This window comes from Mauremys mutica, chromosome 2 (genome assembly GCF_020497125.1).
Source record: "Mauremys mutica isolate MM-2020 ecotype Southern chromosome 2, ASM2049712v1, whole genome shotgun sequence".
Taxonomy (NCBI): domain Eukaryota; kingdom Metazoa; phylum Chordata; order Testudines; family Geoemydidae; genus Mauremys; species Mauremys mutica.
In genome coordinates, this window is record NC_059073.1 from 255,555,852 (window position 1) to 255,582,820 (window position 26,969).

The window sequence follows — 26,969 nt, forward strand, 5'->3', positions numbered from 1 at the left end:
CCAAAACATTACAAGTAAATTACAACAGGAGGCCTAACAGTCCTGATTATCCTTTTCTCCGAAACTTCCAAAGTGAAGACAGACAAGCCTGAGAACTTCTTACTTCCAAACAGAAAAACCTCTTGTAGTTCTTGCAAAAAAACTTTGTTTATTTGTGTTTGGTGCCAGGGCACAGAAGTTTGGTTAATGTCATCCTCCTCGGACAAGTTGCCACGTTTAACATCTGTCAATATTTTTTGCAACTACTGTGTAACTGACTTACATGTAGATAAAATGAAGATGAGATGCACTGGGCACCAAATCACAGCTGGGACATTCTTTGTCTCTAGTTCATCAAAGTTAAATGAAGTCATATCCAATTAGATTTCCCATATGAATTAGAATGGTTGGTTCTTTTAAAAACATGACTTCCTAGAATAGCCACTTAAAATAGGCATCTTCCCACCCCACCCCACCCAAGTTCCTGTGTCTGAAAACTCTGAACAGAAAAATCTGAATAGGGAAATGTGGATCAGTGCAGAAACTTAAGTATTATATACTTTAAAATGGAAAGCAAAAATGCACTAAAATGCATATTAAATGATTAAACTCTAGGTACAATGTTAAAAAATAAAAGCCTATAAAAGTTACTGACTGAACCATTCGGTAGCAACACTCAAACTGAAATGAAAAACAAGTCTCATGGATCTTTTCTAAGTTTGATTTCATCAAGTGGGCGTTAGTTTTACCCAAACAGACAGCTAACATCACATACCTATGTAATTCCCCTGAAAACAAACAGTTAGTTTTTCTGTATACAAATAACAGTTACTATGGAAACCACTTAATCAGTGCTGCCTCTTGATCCTGTTTCAGAGCAGAATATTATTCACAGGAAATTCAAATGAACAGCCAGCTGTAACTCATTGAGAGTGAGGCAGACATACTACAGCTAGAATTACAGACTTTTTTTTTAGGCTCTCTTACCCGTATAATGAAGGGAACAGCTGTGTATTTTTCAAGAAGCATTTTGAACATCTAAGAGCAAACTTTGCCCTTTGATATGCACAAGCAATTGCCACTAAAGTTGAGTGCAAATATCCTGGGCCACGATTTGTCTCTTTGTGTCTTAACTCTGCTTTTTTTTTTACGGAGCCTCTGTTTTATCATTTGAACTACTCTCTGAACTGTTGAAAGAAGAGAGACAATTCTTGCCTAAGCCATATCAGGCAGGGTATTTCCATTGTCTGGACAGGACACCTGAAGTATGGGATAACTTGTTAGAGACTCCACCACCATAATGGCACTAGGAATTGATAACTGAACTCCTTCCAAAGTATTCACACGGGAACACATCTCCCTTTCTGAGAAGATATTTGTTTTCTATTTTATTTGCTCAGAATTTTTTAGTGCTCATCCCAAGTTCTGGATGCTTCACAACAATTAAGGCAGATAATACAACATGCAAAAAATTGAACCATCTAAAGACACTGAGTTCTAATAACCAAAAAGCCAGTTCCCTAATAACAATAATTTACTAAAAGATCCTCCATGTTCCAGCTCATCACCATGTCTCCCATCCTAAAGATGGTGAGGTTTCAGAGTGCCCAGACAGTTAACATATCTAAGCTCTAGAGAATTGACCAGGGAATGAGTTCCAAAACCAAGGCCCCTCACGGAAAGCTCCTTTTTAGCATCCCTAGAAGTGGATGCATATGCCCCACTGTTAACTCTCTAAGAAAGGAATCAGGCAGTGGGCCTGTGCTGCCCTGAAGAAGTTACTAAACCCGCCTGCTGGAAAGAGAGACTCAGTGTGGCATGGATATAAAGGGGAAGGTGTGAAATGCCGGAGACAGACTCCTGAGAGAAGGCCAAAGTGCTCTTTCTCTCCTCATAGCCTGGGGAAGACACTGGCTCAGGGTACTCCTTGACCAAATCCATTCCAGGAAGATGTGACAGCGTGGTCCAGTGGATGCGGCACTGAATGAGGACACAGGAGCTTTATTCCCAACTCTGCCTCTGACCTGCAAGGTGATCTTGGGCAAGTCTTTGTGCCTGTTTCTCACCTTGCTCCTTGTCTATTTAGACTGTAAGCTCTTTGGGGAAGGAACTAGCTCATCCTACATGTCTGTACAATACCTAGTACAATGGAGCCTTGAACTTGTTCGGAGCCTGTAGGTGCTGCTACTACTATTAATAATAAGCAAGGAGAAGCTGGTAAACTAACTGCCTTGCTTATGCAGAAGAGCAAGATGATTCCCCAGAAGCTTTACATTAAAAACTATGTTTTTTTCCTCTTTTCCTTCTTCTCCGGGTTTAGGGAACCGTGGCTGAAGCAAGCCTTCCTTGGTTTGACACTTGTTCTCTTGTTTGATCAGGCTGAGGAAGGTCTCAGTCCCGATTCTACATAGATTGGCCACGACAGAGAAATGCTCCAGCTGGAGAGGCCAGTGCCTTAAAAGGGCAGGAGACTTATTTTGTTTCTCTTTATTTTCCTTGTTTTTCTTTTTTGCCAGTACCCAAGGCTATGGTTCCATGGAACAGGCATCTTCTGTATCAGGAGGGCTCCCTGTGAAGTTACCACAACTGCCTGTAACTGTGCAGAGCAGAGGCAATCTCTCAGGGACCAAGATCAAAAACAATTTAAGGCTTTACCAGTCAAAAGCAACAACTTGAATTCCACCTGGAAAGTTATTAGCACCCAATGCAGACTCTGACTGGATTGCTGGTTCAGCCTGCTTCCTGTGTGAACCTCTAATGCTATGGCCACCAATATTAGCTTTTCACTTTTTACACTTTACATCTTCACAGCACCTCGTGAGAATTAATGAATTATACCGCCGGATATTCCAGATGAGGAGGAGGGATTTCAGAAGCTGAATTTGGCAACTGAACAAAACCCCCAGCTCTGAACACCGCCAGAGTTTGAGATATTTGAAATGTGGTTTAAAATGTAGTAGCTTAAGCCCAAATATCAAATGTACCTACATTACTTAGCATCTTCCACTTACCTCTTTGCAGCTATCTCCTCCTAGTCTCCTCCGCTTCCTCATCCCTCCATCCAGGATGTTAAGTTAGTCTCCCTCCCCACTTCATCTCCATCTCCATCCTTTCTTCCATGCTAAATTCTCCTACCTGCACCTCCACACTCTGCTCCTTCAAACTTCTCCTCAAAGCTCTTTTCTTATGGGACTTATAAACCCACCCCCTTTTAGTATCTGTGCATGGATTCTTCCACGCAGAGGTATTACCAGCTGGGGAGTGACTGGCAGTCACCATTCACTTTGTGCCACTTGAGCACCACAAACAGAGCAGAGCAGGCCAGAAAATATGGTCCAAAATGGGGACAGGATTTGGGTAAATGGCTCATCATTCTTTCTGTGTGCTTTGCATGTCACAACTGTGGGCAACCTTCCTCTGTGTCTCTGCACCTTCATTGCATCTGTTTCATTAGTTAGCCATGTTCTTCTGTAGTACAGAACAATGTGAACTCATGCAACACAAGACATGTGAAAAGATAATCTCTTTGGGATTTACATAACCTACGGAATGTGCAACTGTCTAGTTTTTAATAACAGAAGTGGTATCTGATAAAGGGAGTCTATGTTTTGCCTCGTTATCTGAGCCTGCAATACTTAACCTTGTTAAAAGTATCAAGTTTGGTTAAATTTCATGTTTTACTGTAGTAAGAATTTTTAAAAAAAGAAGAAAAATGAAAAGGAGGAAGACAAGGAAAAGAAGAAAGAGAAGGAGGAGGAATTTTCATTTCTTATCCTGCCAGCATTATCACCATTTCAAAGCAAATGAAGGTGAAAAACTGGCTACACAAGAGTTCGGTAAAACCATATTTCTCCAGTATTTCTCCAGCTTTACACTTGAGGCAAGAAACTAACTGGTTCCCTTTGCAAGGCTGTATTCTTTACAGTACATTAAAGAAGTATAAAGAAATGTAAGCTGTATCTATGAATGAACCAATGGAGAAGCTGTTTAACAAAGCACTGTGTATGAAGAGAGCACACCTACACAAGAGTATGCCGAGCCTGCAGTTCCAAGCTAGATAGGGAAAAGTTTGCATTGTTAGAGCATCTGTTTTCCTGGTACAAGGAACTAGGGATTTCAGAGTGACTTGCTTCCCCTCTTTGGTAAAGTGAAGAGCACTTTAGGCTATTAGGGCTCTTACAGTCACACAGCAAATTCCTGAGAAGATGGGCTTAGGTGAAGAAGCCTCCCTTCTCTTTCTGCTTGAAAAGTCTGCTTGAAGAGGAAAAGAAACAGAGTGCTTATGATGAAGCAGGAAAACTGCCCACCAGCATGGAAGGGGTTAAAGAGAGCCTTTGGGCCCAGCCAGCATCTGCTCCATTATACCTGCAGCCAACGCCAGGACTGGAGGGGAGAGAAAAAGGAAAGAACCTGGCTCAGTTTGGGACTGACTGGTGAAGAGGCAGGAGCTAACTGCCTCCCTATCTAAGGGGAAGGATCACTAGCCTGCCAGCCAAGGCAGGCACCAGGGAACAAGCACCGTCCCACTGGCTAGAGGAGACTGAGAACAAGGCCTAGGAGCACCCGGCCTAAGACAGAACTGGGTGACCAAAGCATGGAGACCTTGTGGGGTTCTGACCCCACCAAACGTATGGCTGCCCTGCCTGGAGAAACCTGGAGCTGCAACTGGACACTACCCAGAATCCACGAGGGGACTCTACTAGAGACAAACCACCACTACAACTTGGACTATAGGGGCCATGCCCCAAACTGAAGGGACAGCGGTAGGAAGTAGCCCAGGGCAGTGGATGTAGGCTCCCTGCTGGGGCTCCCCTATTCAGGGTCTGTGATAAATGAGAGGGGGGATAGCTCCCTGTAGACACCCTGCCAGCCAGTTGGCTATGGAATCCCTCTTGGTGGTTGTTCTCTACTTGCTTTACCTGTAAAGGGTTAACAAGCCCAAGGTAAAAGAAAAGGAGTGGGCACCTGACCAAAAGAGCCAATGGAAGGGCTAGAAATTTTTGAAATTGAGAAAAAAATCCCCTTTGTCTGTGTGTTGTGGTTCTCTGGGAAAGAGGGGAACAGGGAGCAGTTATGTTGTGAGAAGTTTAAGCCAGATATGAAAAACCATCAGATCATACCTAGAGATTGCTTATCTGAAACCCCAGATATGTAAATAAATTAGGAAATATCTAAAATGTGTGATTAGGTTTATTTCTGTTTATTTCTTATTGGCTTGTGGACTCCTCTGTCTTAACACCAAATGCCTTTTATTTTGCTTGTAACCTTTAAACTGGACTCAAGAAGGTTATTCTCAATGTTTAAATTTTGTAAGCGGGTTTTTTAAATCTAGCAAAAGCGTAAGTTCCAGATGTATTTTCTTTCTTTTTATTTTTAATAAAATTTACCTTTTTTAAGAACAGGATTGGATTTTTGGTGTCCTAAGAGGTTTGTTCACATGTTGTTAAATTAGCTGGTGGCAACAGCTGGTTTCCTTTATTTTCTTTCTCAGCTCTTCCCAGGGGCGGTTGAGGGTGTGAAAGGGCTTGAGGGTACCCCACAGGAAAGAATTCTGGTTTCAAAGGGGTTTTTGCATTTGGGTAGTGGCAGCATCTACCCATCCAAGATCAGAGAGAAACTGTAACTTTGGGAGTTTAATACCAGCCTGGAGTGGTCAGTATTAATTTTTAGAATCCTTGCAGGCCCCCACCTTCTGCACTCGAAGTGCCAGAGTGGGGAATCAGCCTTGACAGGTCCTAGGTTGGGACCTAGTGGAGTGGAAGGGCCTGGGTCCCTCTACCTCTCTCCCTCCACCTTAAAGACTGAGGCATGTTGACCAAGCAAGGAGGCTGAAAATCAAGCACTCCAAACACTAGGCCACCCAGCCCTCCAAGGCCCTGTTACATTGCTCTTGTGAAGAGAACAACATTTATGAGCCTAAGGCTGGGGCTACTAGAGGCAGAATTTCTTTGTCTTTTGCAGTACCTTGGGAATCAGAAAGACAAAGGAGTTCTATCACACTTAAAAGTAGTAAAGCATTGATGGACAAGGAAGGACCCCTTCTGGATCTGTGAGAATTATATCCCTTAAATTATCCTCTGGCAGGAAAATCACACTCTGGAAGAATCCAGGGGTGACCCTGTGAAACCCCTATGAAGAAGTGGGAATCCTCTTGTGGATGATGAAACCAAATTAATGAAAGAGGAAGGTACAGACTGAAAAAGCACAAAATAACTGTGTAGAGTTTGGAGCCAGTTGTCTTAGTACAGACAATGACAGACCACAGATTAACTTAACTACAAACTGAGTTAATTCCTAATATTCTCTGAGAGAGGTTGGACTCTGAACTGAAAAGAACCCTGTGGTATCAAAATATTTCTGGCAGGATGGACTTTAGGATATCCCAAAAGAGGGAGTGCCAAATCAGTTTTGATGAAGGTAGATGGAAAATTTTGCCTCAGGAACAAGTTAACTTACTGAGGTCTCCGGTAAGACAAAATCCTCCAGCAATGGGAACAGAATCCTAAAGCCATCTGAGAGGGAGGTTGTCCTATGGATCTTACTCAAAGGAATGACAGAACTTACAGAAGTGGGCTATGAGGAGGGATTTTGCCATTTTGGATTCCTTCCTCTGACTAGGGAATCTTAGTGGACCCCCTTGAAGCTTTAAGAGCATCATCTGGGCTTTCTAATGCCACTGAGTCCCTCCATTCAATGGTGATAAAACCATAAAGTGAAAGAGACAAGCTCCATCATTGCTTGGAAGGTCTCACTTGTGTATCAAACAGGCCAGGCTCTACAGTGCCATTTCCCAAGTGAATTTGGGAGGACAGAGGCGGGACATTAGAGGATAGAAGAATTACAAGCAAAGATGGATCAGTGCTGAATTTCCTCTCACTGCCGGGGGCTTACACATTAGCATGCATTAGACATGCTGACACTTCACAGTTTCCCCATTGTATTTAGTTACTTTCCTGGAGGCAGAGGAAAAGTCACATTACTCTGAGCTGGCAGGGTGTAGCAGCTGAAGAAAATGTGCAACTAAAAATAAAGTATTACTCATTCATGCTGGGCTTTGCACGTCTTCAAGTAAACCGCCATTTGGTCGCATCCTGAATCACTTGGTGTCACTCGCCATCTGAGGTTTGTTTCAATTAGAGATCATGTAGCCCCTTAACCATTAACAAATTTACCACAGTTACAGTACCAAGTTTTCTCCTCACTAGTGTGGTTTCAGTTCTGCTTTCTGACCCTGGTTCTAAATATACCTAACCATCTGAGGAGCTGAAGATTCAGGCTATTTGGAAAAACTTTTTGAGCACAAATCTCCTCTTGGATCGTCAAAGCAGATCTTAACTGATATCCTGCTCTCTCCAATTGTTCAGCTCTCCCACTGAAAACCTGTTCATGCAGTGAAAGCAGAATACCACTGGTAAGAACTGCCATGGAGAGCTGAGAGGAGAATTTGCCTTTATCCTTAGAATGCTATATGGAGGAACTTCTACTGGTGAATTGTAAATCCCTGTAGATATTTTATATCTGTAGATAGGTTTGATTATTATCAGCTTGCATGCTAATGGGTTTCCAGATGCCGCTGCAGTCCAGCCAGAAGGCTGTAATTTGATGCCTGACTATATTCCATCTATCATCTGCTTCCACAGGGTGATGTGCTGCTGGTGATACTTTGCAATCGATGTGTGACCGCAAACTGAGCCATCCTCTGGGTTTGGATAATTCCTGCTGGACTTTTAAAAAGACATATATATCACATGATAGCTCAGATGTCTTGGGCAACTCCCCCCAGCTCCTATATGGTGTTAGCTTATTTACTGTTTCAAATTAGGGAAGCAAGTAAAACTAGGGTCAGGGGAAAAAGTGTTACCTCTTTTCTTCCATGTGTAACTTCATTAGAAAAAGAAGATTGCTGGTTTAATTCAGGCAATCATTATTTAATGCATTATTACCACATGGAGAGAGAGGATATTATGGTGTATTCCTGGAATGTTGCTGTGGTAAAAACATATCCTGTTACCGAAAAAGGAAATGAAAGAGTACTCAAGAACAGCTGTCCTGTGAATGAATGCACTCATTTGCTGGAGCTACATATTCAGGTGTAATAACTAGTTGTGAGCAAGACAGCTCTACAGGGCTTGTTGATGTGGGGAGGAATTCTGCCCCTACCCCCCGCACCGGTTCTGGAGCAGCAGGAGGAGCACTCTGTGCTTGCTACTGCAGACTCATGTCTTCAGTAGCCTCCATGGCATGGGGGTGCAAGTCATCTGTCAGCTGGAGGGGGGCTAGCATCCAGCCCCACCCCTTCCACCCAAGGCCCTGCCCCTTCCGTGCCCCCCCACCAGATCCAGAGCCCCACCCACCGCGGCCTCCCACGCTAGTGCCACCAACACTGGAGGACTGGGAGGGTGGCCAGCTTGGCCCCAGCCCAAGCTGGGGCCACAGCACAGCAGACCAGGAAGGGTCTGGGGGTGGAGTGCGAGTGGGGCCATGCCTGGCTGTTTGGGGATGCACAGCCTCTCCCAGCCTATGATACCTGCCGCCCATGCTCCATGGAACATACGCATCACCACTACACATGCAGGTTAGCCAATGGATATGCACAGATACAGATCTACTATCCTCTCCCACCATGCTATTGTGGTCATCAACTAGTGCTCTACAGTGCACAGAGACTTGCCCTCATCTATGAATGGCCTGCATCCTGTCCCTTGCACAGCAAAACTACACTGGTTCTGGGGCTCATCAAGCATTTTTGTGCCATTGGGAAGAGGTGGGAAGGCTTTTCCCCCAGGATCATTACAAGCATATGCCAAACATGTTGGACTTCAAAGTGAGGGGTAAGTGCTGCGAGTACAAGAAAACAGAGGGAGTTAGCCGCTGAAGGACAGGAAGACAAGAGGTTTTCAAATCATATTTTTCTTGGATAAGAAGGAAGAGAATTTCATTCCTATTGCTAGACTCAAATCTCTATTGCAGTAACATTAAATTCTCTTTATTTATAAAAGAGCTTTGCCACTTTTGAGCCTATGATCTGTCACACTAAATAAAATGTAAATCAGTAAGTAAAGATAGAAGAGTAAACTATTATTATTCAGCTAGCAGCATCATGACAGTAGAGAAAGATGCAGCATTTCTTTCCTCGGTTACTGTCCCTAACCTCACTGGTACAGCCTTCTGGCTATTTTTCCCCTTGAAAAGATGAATGCTAGGTTTTAAATCCAAGTCACAGCAGGCAATATAATTACAATCCAATTCAACTAGTATTAGTGGCACATCAGAAAAAAAAATAGGTCTGCTATAAGGTACGTGCTTATAGGTGCTGGAACTAGAGGTGCTGGGGATGCTGCCGCACCCCCTGGCTTGAAGTGGTTTCCAACATATTTCAGTTTTATAGTTTGGTTCAATGGCTCTCAGCACTCCCACTATACAAATTGTTCCAGCACCCCTGTATGTGCTGTCTCCATACTGTCACTGCTTCGGTACATGTAGCTGCTCTGATATTCTCAACAACTAAGCTGTAAACCCTCTGAAAATGTCAGGCAACCTCCAAGTGTTACTAGGAGAGAGCCAACTTTCACTGCCAGACCACGAAACAGAACATGCTGCTCATTTGTTCAGGAAGTGCTCACCCTACATTAATGTTAGAAAATGCCTGGATAAAGTCCATCAGTCCGATTCTCTCCTGCTTTGGCCCTGTGTATGCACTTACACTGTGCAGAATAGGTCCAGTGCTTAATTTGTGCCAGGGCTTGCCAGGGCTGAGCCCCAGCACCTCTAGGCTTGGCAGTTCATAGCCCCGTCACCTTTGGGCTTGCTGCGTCAGTTATGAAAGTAAAAAAATTGTGAGAGCCCCAGTACATAATTGCTTGAGCCTCAGCACCTCTTTCATTACAAATTAAGCTCTGAGTAGGTCTCAGATGCCACCAAATCAGAAAGGTGGCATTTTACCCCCACTTAGTACAGATGTGAATGCCTATGAAAGGTGCAAAGCTGTGGAGAATCAGGCCCCATGCAATCCAAACTCTGAGTCGTGCTCCCTCACAGAGCTCCGTTGGGGATGAGGTGGGTCGGCTTGACCCCAACGCTGGCCAGTGCCTTCAAGGCACAACCTGACTCAAAAAAAATTAGCATCCAGTGATCAAAGGAGAAAAAGAAAAGGGAAAAGCAACGCACTAATTATTTCTCTTTATCTCCATGTGATTTCATTTCAGTTTGGCTCAGTCAAGCATTTAATTTGCACTGGTTGATCCCTGATCACCTAGGCATTGTGTTAGTGCATTCTCAGCTATACACTAGAGATTTGGGTTTTTTCATCTAGTTGATGACAGTATTCTAAGGAACCACAGCCATTAGAAAGCAAGTGCAAGAGTCTTTCTTTCTTTCTTTCTTTCTTTCTTTTTCTTAGCAGGCCAAGGAGCAGCTAGTGAAGCTGAAAGTGCTTTTTATATCAAGTTACCGAACAAAATACAGTTCCCATCCCAACTCTTTGAATCGGGGCATGATTCAGATATTTTAGCCACATTCCAATATGGAATTGAAAAACAGGCTCTTTTATAGTTTGGGATCTGACCTGGGTCCAAAAGTACAAAGTACAAGATCTGATCCAGAGATCTGTATCTATACACATCCCCCGCCTCCCCAATACCTCCCACATCCCCTCACACACGTAAACTCTTCCTCCCCGGAATTCTAAAGGGTTTCAAATTCACAGGTCTGGTTTGGGCCCATTTATACATATTATGGATAAATTCCTAATCTAAAACACGTATTGTAAGTCACTCTTTCCTTATACTGACTCTTTAGAGCGACTCTACTCTTTTATTTCCTTCTGCTGTTACATGGTTTCTGGAGTGCATTCTCTATACAGCTGAGTCAGGTTTCTGCCAGAATACACCTATATATGTCAACACAAAGCCTATTTCAAATAATAATAATAATGAAATATCTCTGCTTCTTCAAACATCTGGAATATACACCTGCTTTTTTAACCAGTGCTATTCCTGGTTGGTCCCTCTGGAGCTTTCCTTTTTAAATGTAATAATGTTAGCATTTTGCAAAATTGCAACATCTGTTCCACCCTAATAATTATGAGGCTTTATTCTGATTTTACTCATGCTCTCCTGACAAACAGAAGTCAGGTTCAGCATGGGTTTCAGCACAGGAATACCATATATATGCAGTTTGCTTAGAAAATCAGTTGCACATTACAAAGCTATCTCTCCTTTCCCCTGTATCTCATAGATCTCTGTACTAATGCCAAAATATTCCCCTTTTCACAATTCAAAGAGTGACACAAACATTACTTGATTTCCTAACTCATTCACCCTTGTTCTCTTTTTACATATTGGCACATATTTGTATGCCATGCAGCAGAATGAAGACATCTTTTCCATATCCGGGAATCGTAATTTTAAATGACATTTAAAGACAGACATATTTGTATTGTGACAAAAAATAATTCTTTTGATTTCTCTCAAAATGATCCTTTCCTCTAAAGTGTCTAACTGAACTTTTAATTTTTATGTTTCTGGTTTTTGCCGCTGCAATTTAGCCACCTCTTTTGTAAATTAAAGACTCCTTAACACAGTTCTATGGCTATTTTCTCCTGTGTTTTACCCTTTTTAGTAAATTCATTCCATTTATCTTTCATCAATCAAACTAGGAATTATTAAAACAAAGGACAAAGTTCCCCACATCCACACCACCTCCTCCTCCTCCCACCAACATGTTCTATTTCTGTTTCTTAAAATGCCTATCAAGCCCTCTCGAGTCTGGCACTATCCAGCCATGGCTCCTGGAATACTATCTTCTAGCAGCCACCTTTCTCCTTGAGGGCTTTCTACTGTGCTCATGGCCTCTGCCCTTCACTGATCAGTTTTCACCAGTTTATTACCAGTTTTTCAACTATGGAAACTGGCACACCAAATAGCCAAGGATGTAGGATATTAAGATGGAATGGACCAACAGGCCTAGCAGAGCTGTCACCTGACTTTCAGCAAGACCAGCCCCCAAATCGCTAGGTATGCCTAAAAGAATACTATGAACCTTTACTCCATTGTCAGCTTCCTGGCTCCAAATAGCTATAATACTATTCCAAACTTTGGGATATAGTCCCTTAGGGTGAAATTCTTCCCTATGCAAAGCTTAAGTGGTGAATAAGTGCTTTGTGTTAGCCCCCTGTACAGGGGTGAATTTCACTCTTAGAGAGGCTGTGTTAATTCAGCAAAAACCCTTACGTGCATGCTGAATTTGAGTTTAAAGCTACCCCTACTCCGCAAAACACTTTAACGTGTGTTTAATTTCAAGTCAATGATACTTAAGCATATGCTTACAGCCTTTGCTGAATAGGGATACACAAACACGTGCATAAGTGCTTTGTTGAATTGGTAGCATACGTTATATTACCCATGGTAAAATAATGTTAAGATGTACAAACTATTCTTTGCAGTGAGTATGTCTCTAGCTGATACAGTATCATGACATGCTCAGATATGTTCCCTTTGGAAACTGATGAACAACCAGGTTCACTAACAGGTTCTGATTCCATCTTCTGATTTTGGCTGTTCACTAGAGTTCAAAGTACTAAATGACTAAAACTGATAGACATACATGTAAGATATACAATGTAACCAGTAACAATTAGAGTTTCTTTACTTGTTCTTCTAACAAAATATTTCTAATTTGAAAAAAATGAGGGCATACTGTATTTTCAGTGCCTATTCTCCATGAAAAAAAAAATGATTTACATGTGGTCTGGAATTTGGATTCATACCTTCAGATAGTCCCGATCACAGTTTGATCCTTCTTCTACATCAAAGGATGTAAAGCTGTAGTTAAGTGTATTGCCAGTTGTAGTTTGGATGGTCCAGCTGCAGTGTTCATTTAGAGGGTAATTGTTTGGATAATTTAAACTTTCCAAGATGCCCTGGCTACGGTTGGCAATCACTATTCCTTGGCAAACTGGAAAAAAAAAAGTAATAAATTATACTTTGTATACTGCTTTCATCCCAGGATCTCAAATTATCTACAAATACTACTGAATAAAGCCTAATAATACTGCCATGAGGTAGGTATTATTATGCCTATTTTACAGAGAAGGAAATTAAGAAACAGAGAGGTAAGTGATTTTCCCAAGGACACATAGGCACCAGGAACAAAATCCAGATATCCCAACTACGAGTCATTCATTACAAGCATATCCTTCCTCCCAAGTATACTAGAATCATGAGCTGATTTCCCCCTGTTATATCCTTGGGGCAGCCGGTGTAGGAAGCAATCACTTGAGGCCAGAGAGCAGGCAGCTAACCAAAACCTCCATTTTATTTACATATATACAGAGAGCTCCTCAGCCGGTTGAAACCGGTTGAGCTAACCCATAATAATCTAACTCAGTTGCCATAGCAACAAAACCATGACAACCAAATACACAACACCCCCATTATCCTACATACTCTTTTTTGCCTATTTTTCTTTTTCTCAAATGCAAAATTATTCTCTAAAACATCTATTTATATTATTTTAAAAAACTCAAACTAAAAATGCAATGTACCATCTAGCTAAATAAGTCACTTTGAACTAATTTACAGTGGCTGGAGCTGTATTTAGACACAATACTGCAAACTCACATACCATTTCAGTGAACTAGAAAAAAAAAAGATCACACATGGCTAGAAAGACGAATGAAAATAGTTGGCTTGTGTTGGACATCCTAATTGGTTTAACATGCTGGAAGTCAGCGTGAAGTTCTTAATAATACTTTCCCTGGTTAGTCATCAAGCAGAGATCTAGAAGAGGATTTGGGGATTCTGACTGGGATAAAGAGTTTTTTCCTTTTGGGGGAAAGGGAAGGGTGAAAGGAAAGTATAGAAAAGGCACAGAACAGCCATGCTATTGGATCAGTGATTCTGATTTTCCTGAATCTGGATTCCACTGAACTCAAAGACTATCAATATGAGTAAATGCTGTGCTGCAGAGCATACTGTATTTGGTTACCCCATATAAATGTGTACATGGGAGCAGAATAAGATGAAGGGGGTGGCAGGGAGTTAACAGGGGAGTCTCTAGTCTGATCACTCTGACACTAAGTAGCTCCCCAAGAGGACTGACTGGGGAATGAAATGTGATTAGCTACTCAGGACAGCGGGCCGGGTGAGCTAACGGATTAATTAACCCATCAGCTGAGGACTGACAAAAAGGCACAGGAAGGATGTGCAAGGGGAACAGGGCTGGCTGAGTCCAGTCTCACAGAGATCTCAGTTCAAGGAGACATTCGCTCTTCTTGGGCCCCAGGAAATGGGCTGAAGATACAAGGGACATTGTACATAGTATTGACGTTTAAAACTGTAAAGGCATTGGTGGAGAGATCTGAAATAAACAGCCTGGAGTGGATATCCATCTAGTGCAGTCTGAGCGGGTTTCTGTGGTGCAAGATGGCAGGAGCGGATCACGCCCGGCTACAGGGGGGAAATAGAAAAGTAGGATGTTCTTCTGTCTGGAACAGGAAATATACAGAGAGTTTGAAGAACACGGTAAGCAAAGCAATTCTGTTCCATAGAGGTTTTTATACTGTGCTCATCACGGTAGTATCTGAGGGCCTTCCAGTAGTGCTTTAAGAACATGATACTCATCTGTGTAGTTTGTTCTCTCATCCTCTCCCCAGAGGGAGCTGCATGTGCAGTGTGGTGTCTTGTTTGGTTGAGGTGTGTGGTTTTTTTAATACAAATATGCTTGTTGCCATGCATATATGGGGGAAAAGGCCAGGCCAAAGAAATGTACCTTGCCCTTAGAGCAAAAAGTGGTGAGATTTGTGACAGTCCGTAGCTCCTGGGGAAGTTCATTCCACAGTCTCGGACTGCCCCCAGAGGAAGTTTTGTTTCCCGCACAGCCAAGCTTTTACTTGGATTGTTGAGAGTTCCATTGTGCCAGAGAAGCATAACTGTCAGCCACCATGTTTGTCCTGGATCTTTAGATGATTTTTCAGATACCCTTGGCCCAGGCCATGGGATGGTTTGAAAATAAGTAGTGAGACCTAGAACTTGATTCAAAATTCTATGGGAAGCAAGTGTAGAGAGCAGAGGATATCCATTGGATATCCATTGGGAAAGACTACATGAAAACTCCAAAATGGATTTTGAAAAATATGAGTTGGACTAACCAGCTGCCTTCTGGTCCCATTTTTGTATCAGAAATACATCTGGCATGTAAGTGCCTCTGCATTTTAGTCTTACACCAATAAACACATTTTCTTTTAGAATGTGTCATGTTTCACCGAACACTATTGTTCAGACTAGAAGATGTGAATGCATTAAGGTAATTAACTACCTTATTTTAAACTGATACCTGCTGTACATTTTCAGAGTTGAGCAATCCACCAAAAGCTTTGTTTATTGAATTTATTGTGCATCATTAGTAATAAAATATTAATGCAAATGGCAAAACACACATGCCTTTAGCTGATATCTCAGATACCCTAGATTTGTAAACACTCTGTTGGTCCTTGTGATGAGGGGATCACCCCATAGAAAGAGTTAATGTGGCTCAGAAGTAATCTGATAGGCTGTACCTGAAAGAAAGTTGACTTGATAGGCAAGCACTGATTGAGGGTGGAGCCCAGCTGGACAGAAGCAGGCAGGACTGGTATAAAGCCATGAAGTGAGGGCAGAAGGATGCTGCAGTGTGGAAGCCTGTAGTCTCTCTCTGGGCTTAGAGAGGGAAAGGAGGAAACCCAGGGAGACAATAGAAGCCCTGGGCTACAGGCCCTGAAGGAAGAGTTTACCCCAGTAGTTCTCAAACTTTTGTACTGGTGACCCCTTTCACATAGCAAGCCTCTGAGTGCGACCCCCCTTTATAAATGAAAAACACTTTTTAATATATTTAACACCATTATAAATGCTGGAGGGAAAGTGAGGTTTGGGGTAGAGGCTGACAGCTCACAACCCCCCATGTAATAACCTCGTGACCCCCGACCGCCAGTTTGGGAATCCCTGGTTTACCCAGAAGGGTGGTGGAGTGGAAGCCTGATAGAAGTGGAGTAGAAAAAGGTTCAGGGAAATGGCAGCAAGATTTGAGATGGTGCAGACCTTGGCCACTGATTCAAGGGTCCCTGAGTTGGAACCCGGAGTAGAAGGTGGGACCAGACTCCCTTTCCAGTCACTGGGAAAGTGGCATAGCCTTGAATTGGAAGATAGCCAGGGACAATACCCAGTCAACTGGCCCAGAGAGACTTTGATATCCTGGAAGGAGAAAAAGCCACAAAGAGGGAGAACCCTGAGTCATGAAGGGGAAGCACTGTTACTACTGGAGTATGAGAAGGGCCACAGAATAAATGAGTGACTGAAGGGGGCATCAGACCAGGCAGAATTCTTCCACAGATGCAGTCACAAGCGGACTCCCCAGCAGTGATTAGAGAATCTCATGACTGTCCTCTTTAAAAGGACGTAGCTACAAGGCTTTTTCTAATCAAGAGTCTTACTTTGTGGCATGTAAAGAATATGCTGCAAGACTGTGGGATTCCTTTAAGGGATGACTGAGCCAGTCAAAGTTAAAAAAAATGCACCACACAAATACAAACTGAACTTGAATATCCTTGGCTTTTCAAAAGTTATGATTAGAAACAGTGGGGTATAATCATTTACTGTAATTCAAACCCAGAGGAATTCCCAGCTACAGCCCTCTATTTAAACCTACAAGTCCTCTCAAGATGACATGTCATCTTCAGGATATTCAGAGATTAACTGTAATGCTGTTTATACTTAGTGACATATCAAAAGTTTACCTAATCCATATGGCACATAATGTATTGTGCAAGAAGAAAATTAAATATTGGGACAATATTCAAGATTATGGAGAAAATCCAGAATTCTGCATGATTTACAATTTAAAAGATAAGTACCAGCTATGAAAGTATTATATAGAGTATGGCACAAAACAGAAAAATATTTTAAATCCAAAAACCTAGATACCATTCATATTCTCTTTCAGACTACTAACCGCTCCTTCCCCCCTTCCCAAGATTTAGTGACGACTTTGTTTAAAAATACATTGGTTCATTCTTTAATGCCAATAAAAATAAGTATAAAAGGAACTGATTTCTTTTTGTTGTGCGTATATTGTAACAAGCCGAGCACATTGATTTGTGGAAATGGCACCTCCAAATGTTGGTATTCTGCTCTCTGCAGAACTTCAACACTTTCAGGTACTTCCAGGAGAAGAATTCTTTTGCAAAGAAATTAAAAAATGTGTCTTTTGCAACAAATGCTTTGAAAAATGAAGCTCTCAGAAATGTTCCAGATGGGCTTTACTAAAACCTATGGACCAGATTCCCCGTTACATTTGAAGGGGGCCAAAAGGACCTGGTTGTGGCTCCTTGATCTTCATCCACCTAGCCCCAGCAGAAATTACAGCAGCAAAGGGGCTAATTTATCTTCCACCATTGGCAAAATGTCTGAACCCTACACCAATGGAAGATCAGGAATAGCAGCACACTGTTCCACCGTGTCCCTCTCATCCACGCACCAGCCCTGGAATGGCCCTGACACAGACCCTCACACACATTCAGTCCTTAATGAAAGAGTAGAAGGGGCAGCAGACGTAGGTGGCAGCAGAGCCAACTCTACTTGCTTTCCATCAGGAGACATTCTCTTATGTTGGGATTCGAAACTAGCTATCTCTGTCCATTTTAAGTGCACTATGTGCTGTGGCCCTAGCAGACCAGAAAATCTAGCCAAATAATACAATACATGCACAATCTTTCCTGGAAGACAATTCTGCTCACAAATGAGATCAGGGGATACAATAAGAAGTTTGTAGAACCAATACTGGCATTCTAGCGACTTGCCGCTCTCACTCTTCTTGTTCATACTTACTCTGCTTGTACTCAGCAAGGAAACCTCTACCTTCAAGATGACCATCTGTCCTTAGTTTCACATATAAAGTATCCCTGGTGGAGTGAATTGACTCTGGTATCTGATTCCCACAAAATTTACCCAGCATCTTAGCACTGCTACTGTTGCCATCATATACCTTTGAATAAAGAGAGAGATAAAAATCTTGAGGGATGATGATAGTAGTGAAAATTATTAAACTTAACACATGTAACTGATCTCTCATATGTAAAGTAAAGGATAACGAAGCTATCACATTTTATGCGGAAAGCTATATATGGAAAAACAGTATAAAGGGACAAACTTTCTGAAGTGACATTTCAATTTGCTCTTAAATCTCTCTCTCTCTCTCACACACACACATACACACACACACACATACACACACACATCCTGTATCCTCCTCTGTCCCAAGATAAATCCTCTCCATAACTTTAGAGGTGGCATTCAGGATGGAATTTTCCTACTTTAGAACTGGTCACTTGGTATGAATCTCTCTGTCTCTGTACATAGGCACTCACACTGTGCTCCCTCCCCCAGTGCAGGTGCTGAGAACCACTGAACCAACTGTAAACCCTGGATATAATGGAAACCACTTCAAGTCAGGAGGCGCTGCAGCATGCCCTGCACCCCTAGTTCCAGCACCTATACCCCTATCTGAGGTAGGGTGATCAGATGTCCCGATTTTATAGGGACAGTCCTGATTTTTGGGTCTTTTTCTTATATAGGCTCCTATTACCCCCCACATCCTGTCCCGATTTTTCACACTTGCTTTATGGTCACCCTAATCTGAGGAAGAGAGAGAGACTGTACATACAGCAAGGTAATCAGAGCTGCATTTTGGATGAAACTCCAAGTGGAACTGTTTAAACTGGATTTCAAATGGGCTGCCTCGGCTTGACTTCAACAACCAGTAGCATTCTGAATTGTGGTAGTAAGGCATGGGATAGTTGGGAGACATGAACATGCCAGATGAAGTTGTGAGGGTCCCACCACAGCCTGAAAAGAACAAAGAGAACCATAATTAACTGCATTAAACCTCACCAGTCTCTCTCCCATAAAGAGATTTTATGCTTAGTTCTCTACTCTGCTACTGTAACTCTCCTTTACCCAATGAAATGCTTCACAGCAGGGGGCTACCTGACCGGATTATACAGACTTTAGAGCCCCTTGGGAAAATTCTAACCTCAGGCAAGAGACATGTCCTGCTGGAATTACACTTCAGCAAAAGTACAAATCATCTGCTAATGAATGTATTACATCCATTAGCATGAGACTTTCCATGGTTACTGATGCCATGGCAATGAGTTTATAGCTCTTTTTAAAGGGACTTTAGGTTTATCCTCATACTTTCCCTTCTTTCTTGCCATAATTATGTGACAGAAAATAGCAAATACACAATAATAACTGCACTTCGATAGCATGTTTCTCTGGGGATCTTAAAGCATTTTATGACTATTAGCTAATTAATCCTAGCAGCATTCCTTTGAGATAGCCATTACTATACAAATAGTGACCTGAAGACATGAAAGGGTAAATGATTCACCAAATGTCTCATAGTAAGTCAGGGACAGAGACAGCAACAGAACCCAGGAGTCTTATCTCCTACTCTGCTGTTCTAATACTAAATCCTGCTCCGCTGCCTTCCCAGGCTGTATCTCGGCTCCTCTTCTCTTAGCACCATTAATTTCCTAACAAGCACAGAAACAAAGGATACAGGGGAAGTTAAAATATAAACTAGAATATGGTGCTATCATAAATCACTTGGAGAAAAGCCCTTATTTACCCAAGAACAGGAAATATAGATCCCTGTTCGAAACTGCTTGAACTTGTGTTGCCACTAATCAGTTAAGTTTGGGGGAAAGTATTTAAAAGGGATTCAGGATGCAGTTAGGTGCAGCGAGATGGAAAACTTCACAGAGAAAAAGGATAAAATATCTAGCAAGGAAACTGGTCAAATAGTTCCACCCTTGGCATTCTCATTTTACCTGTTGTGGTACCATCCCAGTAAGCTGAAAATCCAGTTCTTGTGCCGTATACATCACTTACAAATTTTATCCATAGCCTGTTACTATGGGAGATGATTACAGGAGGCAGAGTTGAACCACAGTACTTTCCAAGGACTGGTGATGTTTCATAGCCTCCATCTCTAGAATGAAACAGAAGAAAAGTCTTGGGCCAAACAGGTAAAGAGTGAGAAGAGCAAATGAAATGTCTCCTGGGATTCCTTCAGCTTTGTCTTTAGCTGAAGGGTGCAAGACGTCTTAATCAACTACTCACAAACCACTTGCAAGCACTTTGGCCCAGCTTTTGAAGGTATTTAGATGTTGCTGCACTCAGCATCGCAAGGCCTAAATGGTTTAGGAACCTCTCTCATTTCAAAAGCCAAAATTCCATTGAGAGCTGATGAGATTTAGGTTCCTAAATCCCTTTTGGAAATGAGATTTAGGGCCCAAAATCTTAAGTTAAATTAAGTGGTGCAACACTGAGAGCAGCAATGCCTAAATACCTTCAAAAGTAGGGCATAAATCTCAACAATTTCATTCCAGTACAGATTCAAAACATCTCAACATCCTAACAGAGCCAAAGAAGCATCTCTGGGATCTTCCAAGCTGCATGGGGAAGCAATGAGGGTAAAGCATCAGGGTCATCATGTCTGTCCTCTATAAAGCAACAAAAGCCTAAATTAGCCTGCCTATATCTCCGAACAGATGGGTTGAATCTTATTTTTAGATGATTTGCTCTGGCCTCCAGAGATGATTCCACAGCTAACGTTTCTGACCCTGTGCTTAGCTGGTGCTGGCACCCCCTAATTTTGCAATCATGGTGAACGTGTAATGCTTTGTTGTACCTCCTGAACATGTTGGTCTTCAGGATAGTTATATTTCTGCGTGCGCACGCGCGCGCACACACACACACACACACACAGAGGATTTTAAAAAAAACCCCGAGGTGCCATTTTAATATGTCGCCGCCAAAGTAGAGCCATATTTTAAAGAGAGAAATCCTGTTTCTACTTGTTTTTGTTAAAACATTTGGTTTAGCCTTGTTATGATAGAAGGTCTGTTCTCCCCTCTTACCCCACTGAGGAAGACTTAAACAACTATCTGATGTCTCAGGTTGTTGTGGTTTCTGAACTGTGAAAATGCCTCCTCTGACCCACATCCCCGTCGGCTCAATTTTAATATTTCCTCCTAACTACCAATTTACTGTAATATTAAAGATTACATCAGCCCAGAAACTGGGCCAGACCCTCAGATGGAATAAAATTATATAGGTCCACTGAAGTCAAAATACTTGCAATAACACTCTGCATAACTCCATTCAAGTCAATGGAGCTATGCAGATTTACACCAGCTAAGGATCTGGACCACTCAAAAACTTAATTATCAATGTTTTCAATGTCTTCATGATGCCACCAGTGTACTGTCACTGAGGGAGAACAGTACAATTGATGTGCAGTGGATTACAATGCTCAGCAGAATCAAGGGTAACAATGCACTCAGCTCTACTCTTCGGAGCAGTAACTATTTATAGTGCTTAAATATGTAAGTGCACACAATGCTTTACAAAACATGCAACTGTGCTACATAAGAACAGCCATAAGGGGTGAGACCAATTGTCTTACTAGTCCAGTATCCTGTCTCTGACAGAGGCCAGTGCCAGATGCTTCTGGCAGTTGGAGATTTAGGGACACCAGAGCATGGGGTTGCGTCTCTGACCATCTTGGCTAATAGCCATTGATGGACCTATTCTCCATGAATTTATCTAATTCTTTATTGAATCCATTTATACTTTTGGCCTTCACAACATTCCATGGCACTGACTTCCACATTTTGACTGTGTGTCGTGTGAAGAAACTCTTCCTTTTGTTTGTTTTAAACCTGCTGCCTATTAATTCCATTGGGTGACCCCTTGTCCTTGTGTTATGTAAAGGGGTAAATAATGCTTCCCTATTCACTTTCTCCACACCATTCATGGTTTTATAGACCTCTATCATCTGTCCTGAGTCAACTCTTTTCTAAACGGAACAGTTCCTGTCTTTTTAATCTCTCCTCATATGGAAGCTGTACCATATCTGTAATCATTTTCATTGCCTTTCTTTACACCTTTAACAATTCTAATGTAACTTTTTTAAGATGGGGTGACCAGAACTGCACACAGTATTCAAGGTGTGGGTGTACCATGGATTTATACAGTGTCATTATGACATTTTCTATTTTATTATCTATTCCTTTCCTAATGCTTTTTGGACAGCCACTGCATATTGAGCAAATGTTTTCAGAGAACTATCCATGATGACACCAAGATCTCGTTCTTGAGTGGTAACTGCTGAATTAGAACCCATCATTAACATGCATACATGGGATTAGCATGCATCCCTTTGCATTTATCAACATGGAATTTAATCTGCCGTTTTGTCACCCAGTTTAGTGAGATCCCTTTGTAACTCTTCACAGTCAACTTTGAAATTAACCAGCTTGTGTAATTTTGTATGTCTTCAATTGTGCCACCTTATTGTTCACCCCCCGCCCCCAATCTTCCAGATCATTTATGAATATGTTGAACAGCACAGGTCTCAGTACAGATCCTTGTTGGACCCTGGTATTTACCTTTCTCCATTGTGAAAATGGACCCTTTGCTTCCTATATTTTAACCAATTACTGATTCATGAGAGGACCTTCCCTCTTATCCCATGACAGCTTTCTTTGCTTAAAAGCCTTTGGTGTGGGACCTTGTCAAAGGCTTTCTGAAAGTCAAAATACATTATATCAGCTGAATCACTCTAGTCTACATGGTTGTTGATTTCCTCAAAGAATTCTAATAGATTTGTGAGGCATGATTTCCCTTTATAAAAGCCATGTTGACTCTTCCTCAACATATCGTGTTCATCTGTGTCTGATAATTCTGTTGTTTACTATAGTTTCAACCAATTTGTCTGGTACTAAAGTTAAGCTTACCGGGCTGTAATTGCCAGAATTGCCTCTGGAGTCTTTTTTAAAAAATAGGTGTTACATTAGCTACTTTCCAGTCATCTGGTACAGAGTCTGATTTAAATATAGGTTACATACCACAGTTAGTAGTTCTGCCATTTCCTGTCTGAGTTCCTGGTGACTTATTACTCTTTAATTTATCAATTTGTTCCAAAACCTCCTCTATCGACATCTCAATCTGGGACAGTTCTTCAGATCTGTCACCTAAAAGGAATGGCTTGGGTGTAGGGATCTCCCCCACATCCTCTGTAGTGAAGACTGATGCAAAGACATCATTTAGCTTCTCTGCAATAGCCTCGTTTTCCTTGTGTGCCCCTTTAGCACCTCGTCATCCAGTAGCCCCGCAGATTGTTTGGTAGGCTTGCTGCTTCTGATCTACTTAAAAAATTACTGTTAGTTTTTGTGTCCTTAGCTAGTTCTTCTTCTAATTCTTTCTTGGCCTACCTTATTATACTTTTACACTTGACTTGCCAGAGTTTAAGCTGCTTTCTATTTTCCTCATTAGGATTTCACTTCCAATTTTTAAAAGACGCCTTTTTGACACTCTCTACCTCTTTTATTCTGCTGTTTAGCATAGCTGGCATTTTTTTGGTCCTCTTACTGTTTTTTTTATTATTATTATTTGGGGGTATATGTTAGTTTGTGCCTCTATTACAGTGTTTTAAAAATAGTTTGCAGGTATTTAACCTTTGTGACTGTCCCTTTTAATTTCTGTTTAGCTTCCTCATTTTTCTGTAGTCCCTCTTTTTTAAATTAAATGCTACTGTGGTGGGTTTCTTTAGCATTTTCCCCCTACACAGATGTTAAATATAATTACATCATGGTCACTATTACCAAGCAGTTCAGCTATATCCAGCTCCTGGACCAGATCCTATGCTCCACGTAGGACAAAATCAAGAACAGCCTCTCTCTTTGTGGGTTCCAGGACTAATTGCGCCATAAAGCAGTCATTTGTGGTGTGAAGAAATTTTACCTCTGCATCCTGTCCTGAGGTGACATATACCCAATATGAGGATAGTTGAAATGAAGCCACTCTAACCTCCCTGTGCATTTTACAGTCACTATCACCGTTCTGGTCAGGTGGTCAGTAGTAGATTCCTACTGCTATATCTTATTGTTCAAGCATGGAATTTCTATCCATAGAGATTCAATGATTCACTTTGATTCATTTAAGATTTTTAATTTATCTGACTCTATGCTTTCTTTCACTAATAGTGCCTCTCCCCAACCTGTACAAAAAGAGATGGTCCTTCTGCTGAGGAATTGACAAGCCCCACAAGAATCCATTCACTTACCCTGACAGCTGGAATTTATCCAGGACCATCACAGGTAGGAAACATAAGAATGGAATAGGAAGGAGGGAGCAACAAGGTTTTATTTCTAGTTCACTATCAAACCCTTTCTTGCCAGTTCCAGGTACATTTCAGGCTACAGTTTCTTGTTCAGCCTAAATTGATTCTACTTCCTTCCCTTGGTTGCGATCAGTAATGAGGATAATAGAACTAAATGGGCTTGCCTGATTTCCACATAATCCATTGAACAAAACTTATTCCCTTCCAAGGTGAAGTTGGTGAAGTGCAGCACAATCTGTTTGTTGGTTTCCACTCTGATCCTGTATATGCACTCTGTCTTGACAGGGTAGTTTCTGGGGTAGTTTGGAGATGTCAGCACACCAGTGGCATCAGTGTATTGATGGGAGCATACTTTTAAAAGAAAGAAGCAGAGCACACAGTGACTTGAAGATACATCAACCACAAAGCTCCATTCCAAAGATGTCTGTTGGTTATGAAACAGTTTAAAGCACATATTTAATTAAAAATAAATATCTATTTCTGACAGACAGGAGACCAAACATCCTGATCTACTCTATATTGTAACTTATCTTGGAAAAATCTTATTGATGGAGCTCCCAATTTAAAGTAACCCATCAAACCAAAAACAGAATCCAAGATGTGTAAGGGATTTATTGTACTTGATTTGACACGTTGATTGTTTAAGTAAAACTTTCTTTAATCAATGTGCATACAAAGGCAGAGGTGGTGGTGGTATGTGTGTTGTGGTGGAGGGTTAAGTATTTCTAGTTGCTAAACGGGCTTTGATCTAACACTGGTAGACAGTAAAAAAGGACACTGTAATGGCTACCTTGATGATCTACAGTCAGCACAATGTGCTGCCTTTGAGTCCTGAACGTCTGAGCAACAGAGGCTTAGAAAGCTACTGTGCATTCACTCCCTGAGTGAAGAGAACATCTCACATTGCTCTCAGGTGGCCTCCATTGGACTAAATTAGGAGCAATGTTGATTTTCCTTTCTAACATACTTTTTCTGTTTACCTAAGTCATGAAGGGGCACCTGACTGGTCACATTCTAACTGCAGGAAAGCATAAAATCCCTTAATGCCAGGACCCAGCTGTTCTCTCCAAGGTACAGTTCTAGAATGAGTTACATCCATCCCTCCTGGACCAACAAGAGGGCAACCATGACACTGAGCCTTGGCATGAGGTGGAAAATGGGATGGAGAAATGAGGGGATTTGAGAGAACCTCTGCAAAAAGAGAGAGCAAAGGCTCTACAAAAGTTCAAACTCTTGCTGTAGGACAGAATATAAGAGTAATGGCATGCATGATAGATTTCATGGAATGTTTCATATGTAGTCATCATGGTTACATGTACAACGTACAGCCTAAGCAGAGAGTAGAATGCAATGACTAACTTTAACCATTTCACCAGGCCTTAACAGACCTCTGAAACCTAGTTTGTAACAAACTACTGCTACAGTTTAATGCCCTATACTTTACATAGTAGTGTAAGAACTGATGCAAGCCACAGGCCTTTCATATCTGGAATAGCAGGACCACCATTCTGCTCTTATGAATTTAATAATTATAACATTTAACTTCTTAAAACCTTTTGAAATGTGCATATTTAACTTTCTGAAATATTACTTATGTCAAAAGAGAGCAAAAAACCTATGACCAATCTGAGGGATAAAAAGTGAAAAATACCCTCTGTGTTTTAATTATCTAGAAAGATTAACTATGCCAAATGTGATCTAACTAATACTTTCTAAACGACAGTACAATATTGAACTCTTGCTTCAATCCAATACTGTGCTAGCCCTCTTTACTCTTCTTGCTGCTATGATTTACTCTACCAACCTCTCATCAAATGAAAAGCTAACTTATGTGATCAGAAATATGACATGCACATCTTTTTACATGGCTCACATTCAGTACAAATAGCTACTTTAAGAGAAGTACTATGAACACTTTGTTCTACTCAGTAGGTGAGATGGCAAATGCTGCCTTGATGGCATTACTGTACACATGCCATTTCTTTCATTTCACTTATGTGTCATTTAGAAAAACTGTCACTTCCATAAACATGCTGAAATGCATGCATGTAATTTTAAGGTCAAGTATGGTCACCTTCAATGAAATCTCTCGTATTAGATCAGTCCAATGTGCAATACCCTCACAAGTGTTACCAACTTTCATTATTTTATCATGAATCTCATGATATTTGGCATTTTTCTTCAAGCCTCCGATCTTAAAGTCAGCTGATTTTATAAAGTACGTTTCTAGCCCTCATGTTGTAGACAGAAGCTCAAAAATGTGAATCAAGTGCATCCTAAAGGCTCAAAACCCAAAAGGCAAAAAAACCCCAAACCCTCAAAATGTTTAGGCCAGTGTCACGATTATTTGGGCCTGGCTCATGATTTCTGAGTGCTTGGGACTGGCAACATTGCAGTTGTACCTTCATTCAAGGGCTAAGACCATGAATGCCAGGTTCTAGTCTGGAGAGTATTAAAATGGTTATGTTATGATGTAATTTGCAGTGTGAATATTAACCAGCCCTTTTAAGAGCAACCACTGCAGTCCTTCCAGGGAGATGTTCCTGTTTCCCTGCGTCACTAATGTTTGCTTCCCTGAAAGGAATCCATTTTCAAACCTGGGTGGCGATCCACACCGGAAGTTATTTTTTGGTCCACATTTTGCACCAGAACTCAAAGATTGAAGAAGAAACATGACAGATCTTACAGTAACTGTCTCACCCATGTCAGTCCTCCAGCTACAACTACATAGAGCCAAGAACACATTTAGGATACACTGCTATAAAGAT

General features: G+C 41.5%; 1 protein-coding gene across 1 annotated transcript in view; it reads right to left on the reverse strand.

Moving 5' to 3' along the window:
• The window catches only part of CUBN (cubilin), a 215,549-nt gene that overhangs the window by 137,241 nt on the left and 51,339 nt on the right, over positions 1–26,969 (reverse strand). Inside the window, exons 23-27 of the mRNA XM_045006661.1 lie at positions 24,366–24,552; positions 19,844–20,004; positions 18,673–18,854; positions 17,838–17,994; positions 12,746–12,933 (exon numbers count right to left, since the gene is read on the reverse strand). Of these exons, the coding sequence (XP_044862596.1) occupies positions 12,746–12,933; positions 17,838–17,994; positions 18,673–18,854; positions 19,844–20,004; positions 24,366–24,552 (875 nt within the window). The remainder of the gene's footprint in view (positions 1–12,745; positions 12,934–17,837; positions 17,995–18,672; positions 18,855–19,843; positions 20,005–24,365; positions 24,553–26,969) is intronic.